The following is a 4,542-nucleotide window of genomic DNA, read 5'->3' on the forward strand; positions in this document are numbered from 1 at the left end:
GGCACGGTCTACATCGTGGGGACGCCCATCGGCAACCTCGACGACCTGACGCTGCGCGCCGCGCGCACGCTGCGCGAGGTGGATGTGGTCGCCTCGGAGGACACGCGGAGGACCGCCGTGCTGCTGCGGCATCTGGGCGCCTCGCCCAAGAAGCAGCTGTCGCACCACGAGCACAACGCACGCGCCGCGTCGGCGCGGGTTGTCGAGCTCGCCAGAGGCGGCGCCACCGTCGCCGTCGTGTCTGACGCCGGCACGCCCGGCATCAGCGACCCGGGCGCGCTGCTCGCTGCCGAGTGCGCCGCCGCGGGCGTGCCTCTCGTGCCGGTGCCTGGCGCGTGCGCAGCCATCGCGGCGCTCTCCATCTCGGGCTTCGCCGCCGCCGGCTTCCGCTTCGGCGGCTTCCTCCCCCGCGCGGGCCGCGGTCGGCGCGAGGCGCTCGCGGCGCTCGTGGCGGACGAGAGAGCGGCGGTGCTGTACGAGTCCCCGCACCGGGTGGTCGCGACGCTGCGGGAGCTGGCCGCCAAGGGGGCGGGCGAGCGGCGCTGCCTCGCCGCGCGCGAGCTGACCAAGCTGCACGAGGAGACGGCGCGCGGCACCGTGTCCGAGCTCGCGGCGCGGTACGCGGCGGCGCAGGACGAGGCGGGCAAGCTGCGCGGCGAGTTCACGATCGTGCTAGCGCCGCTCGCCGAGGAGGAGGTGGCGGCGCGGGCGAGCGAGGCGCGCGACGCGGCGCAAGACGAGGCGCGCGACCAGCTCAGGGAGCGGCTGGCGACCGGGCAGCCGCTCTCGAGAGCGGTGCGCGAGGTGGCGGCGGCGGTGGGCGCGCGGAGGGGCGCGGTCTACCAGATTGCCCTCGAGCTCAAGGACGGCGGCCAGGAGTGAGGAAGGTCCGCGCGCTTTACTGTATGGACAAATTATATGTGCCGATCTTTTCACGCGCAGGCCGCTGACACAACACATACAGACAACGTACTACCACGGCCTCTCGCGACGGCGCCCGCGGGCGGGGTCGCCGGCACGCCGGGTTCGCGCGCGCACACCTCTGACCTCAACTCCACCGCCGCCTCTGTACCTGTTTCTTCAAGTTTTTCTCGAGAGTCTTGAGGTTGGCGCGTGCCTCCTCAGCCGAGACCTCTGCAGTCGCTTGCAGCGCGTAGTGCGCCGTGCCATGCCTTTGGCGGCCGCGATGAAGCCGCAAAGCTTGTCGACGACCACGCTGGCCACTGTGGCGCTGAAGCTCGCCCCTTGCTCCTCCACGAGCATCCTCAGGCGGCCTTCGTCTAGCGCGTACCGCGCCACCTCGCACCGCACCTGCGCTTCGAGGCTCAGCTCCCCATTGAAGAGGCACCGGCCGCGATCTCGCAATTCCGACCCTCTTCCTGGGGGCTGGGGCTGCCGCTGGGGCTGCCGCAGCTGTCAGCTTCGTAGTCCGGCCCTTGTCCGCGGCTAGCGATCGGGCTGCTGGACCCGGGCTGGCAAGGGGCTGCTGCAGCTGGGGAGCGAGGTACATCCTTCCGGCGGTGCCTGTGGCGCTGCCGCACCGAGCGAGCCGACCGCTCGCTCCAAGTAGGCCTGACGCTCATCGGCCGTGTTCAAGCTGTCCCACTCATGGAATGGAACGCTGATCATCCTCCAGCAAGCCGCGGCGAGGAGGCGCCGCTTGAGCTTCGTTGGGCCGTTGGGTGCGCACGCCTTGGCTATCGGGCAGCAGGAAGTGAGACGGGCCGTCCACCTCGATCGCGATGCGTGACGAGGGTAACCAAAACGCCAGGTCGAGCGAGTAGCCGGTGCGCGGCTCGAGATACTCCTCCTTGAAGCCGTACCGGACGGTGGCGAGGGAATCCGCGACGGAGCGCTGCAAGCGCGAGATCGTCACTTGCGTGCCTTGGGCTTGCATGGCGTCACAGCAAAGCTGGCGCTGGGAGTTGGAGAGAAGATACTGCTGCGCCTCTGCGCCGCGTTCCAGGAAGAGCTTGAGCTGCCACTGGTGCAGCTGGGCGCGGGCCTCGACGCCCCACCTCGCTGGGTCTTGCGCGAGCGAGCAATCAGCAAAAAGCAAAGGGTTACACCGATTCGCCGCCGCATACGCCCACACCGTGTTGGACAGCTCCTGAGCGTTGAAGCCAGCCAGCCCGCCGCGGCGCACCGCCGCCCCCGCCACCGCCGCGTACAGCGCGTCTGCAGCCACGCCCGCCGTCGCATACGCCCACACCGTGTTGGACAGCTCCTGAGCGTTGAAGCCAGCCAGCCCGCCGCGCACCGCCGCCCCCGCCACCGCCGCGTACAGCGCGTCTGCAGCCACGCCCGCCCTCGCATACGCCCACACCGTGTTGGCCAGGTTCTGCGGGTTGAAGCCAGCCAGCCCGCCGCGCACCGCCGCCTCCGCCACCACCGCGTACAGCGCGTCTGCAGTCACGCCCGCTGTCGCATACGCCCACGCTGTGTTGGACAAGTCCTGCGGGTTGAAGCCAGCCAGCCCGCCGCGCACCGCTGCCTCCGCCACCGCCGCGTACAGAGCGTCTGCAGCCACGGCATACGCCCACACCGTGTTGGCCAGGGCCTGAGCGTTGAAGCCAGCCAGCCCGCTGCGGCGCACCGCCGCCTCCGCCACCGCCGCGTACAGAGCGTCTGCAGCCACGCCCGCCGTCACATACGCCCACACCGTGTTGCTTGAAGGAAGTCATCCCTCTCCCAAGGCCGCCTCCGCCATCGCCGCGTACAGCGAGCGCACCACACTCACAGGCAGCCGGCACCTTGCCACTCCGTGAGCGATATTAGCCAGCTCGCGTGCTTCGCATGACGGTATGAGTTCGAGCGTGCGCTTCACCAGCCGCTCAAGCTGCTCCTCGTGCCGCCGCTCGATGCGCAGCTTGCCGAGTTTGTTCCACAGGTTCGCAGCGTGGATGTGGCCACGTTGGTGCTGTGGGCAGCAAAAAGCGAGAGCAGCTCGTCAGCGTCGCTGGCATGCGAGATGTGGCTGTTGAGTTGCTTGGCTCGCGAATGCTCTGTAGAAGAGGTACAGTTGTAGGTAGGTAGAAAGGTGAAGAACAGTTAGGCTCGGACTGGACACCAGCGCGGTATGGGTGGACGCGAGACAGATGATGACGACACGCACGAACGACACACAGACACAAACAAGCTCACAAGACACACAGCCAGCTGGCTGCCACACACCCTGAGTTGGCGTACACATAACTCAGGGCCACATTCTCCCTGTCGCCCCCCCCAGCACTCCCAGGTGCCAAGAGAACAAACAAGGGCACAACAAACAACAGACAACAGGGGCGAACGCGTGAGGCTAGAGCAGGCTTGCTCGGCCTCTAGCAATCTCCGCCGACCGCGAGGCCGGACTAGACCGTGTGTGGGTTCTTGTGAGGTGTCTCTGGTCACTCTCCTCAGAGGCTAGCCGCCAGCCGCTTGCCCTATCTCGCTGAAGATGGCTGGCGAAAGAAACGCCCGCCCCGCTGCTGGGCGCGAGCAAGAATCATGCTCGCCTCCCACATGGCCAGCGCCAACGGCGCGGCGGGCGCGCTCTCCGACCCCTGCTTCGCTCGCTTCCGCCTCGAGGAGGACACGGTCGTCTTTGACGTCCGAGCCGGCGACGCGACCGGCAGCGTCAACCTCTCGCTGCACGAGCGCTCGCGGTACCCGCGCTCCGGCGCGCTGGCATTCGCGGACGGCTCGGACGCGCTGCTCCGCGCCGTCGAGTCCGTCTCCGAGCGCATCTCATCAGGCGCCTCCCTCCCCGCGGTGCTCGAGCAGCTCGGCCTCGCTCTCGGCTCCGAGGCGGTCTTGGCGCAGCTGCCGTCCTACTCCCAGATTGGCAGCGCGGACGGCGGCGCGTCCTCATCGGCGGGAGCCGGCGGCTCGGGCGATCCGCCCGAGGGCGGCGGGGACGCCTCGTCCGACGACGAGGACGAGGACGCCGCCTCTGGCGCGTCTTCCGACGACGACTACGACCTCGGCTTCAAGGCGGGCGACGAGCTCGACGAGCGGCTGCTGCGGCTGCGGCTCGCGTGGGAGGAGAAGGACACGCGCCGCCGCGAGGCCGCGCGCCGCGCCGTCGGCCTCGACCCTCCCGCCGACGACTCCGCGCCCGCCGCCGCGCCGGCCGCCGCCGCGCCAGAGCCGGCCGAGTCGAAGGAGCCAAAGCGGCGGGGGGACAAGGGCGACAAGCAGACGGGCAAGCGCGGGGCGGCGTCGCAGATCTTCTCGTCCGCCGAGGCGACCCGCATCCTGTGCAACGAGCTCGTCGCCCTCATCCGCGAGCGCGCCGAGGGCTTCGCAGGTCGCCCCTCGCTCGCGCCTGCGACGCCGGCGGGGGGGGGAGGGCGCGCCTCGCCCCGAGGCCAGTCTCTGCACGAATAGGGATCCTCGCCGACTGCGTCGACCTCGACATCCACCACTGGGTCGTGGAGATCTCGGACATCACGCCGGGGACGCCGCTCCACGCCGACCTGCTGCAGTTGGGCGGCCCAGACGGCTGCGCAAACGTGCAGCTCGAGCTGCGGTTCCAGCCCGACATGCACCCCTTCTACCCCG

General features: G+C 69.6%; 2 protein-coding genes across 2 annotated transcripts; both read left to right on the forward strand.

The window, feature by feature from the left end:
- On the forward strand, positions 1-873 carry EMIHUDRAFT_45130 (hypothetical protein; the record flags this gene model as incomplete). The annotated part of the gene is made up of 1 exon (XM_005759988.1): positions 1-873. A coding segment is annotated over one exon (873 nt), but the record flags the coding sequence as incomplete, so codon positions are not given.
- A 2,613-nt stretch (positions 874-3,486) lies between these two features.
- Positions 3,487-4,510, forward strand: EMIHUDRAFT_121077 (hypothetical protein; the record flags this gene model as incomplete). Its single annotated transcript, XM_005759989.1, has 2 exons — positions 3,487-4,288; positions 4,369-4,510. Coding segments are annotated over 2 exons (944 nt in total), but the record flags the coding sequence as incomplete, so codon positions are not given.
- Positions 4,511-4,542: the final 32 nt, after the last annotated feature.

Source organism: Emiliania huxleyi (genome assembly GCF_000372725.1).
Source record: "Emiliania huxleyi CCMP1516 unplaced genomic scaffold EMIHUscaffold_781, whole genome shotgun sequence".
In the NCBI taxonomy this organism is placed as follows: Eukaryota; Haptophyta; order Isochrysidales; family Noelaerhabdaceae; genus Emiliania; species Emiliania huxleyi.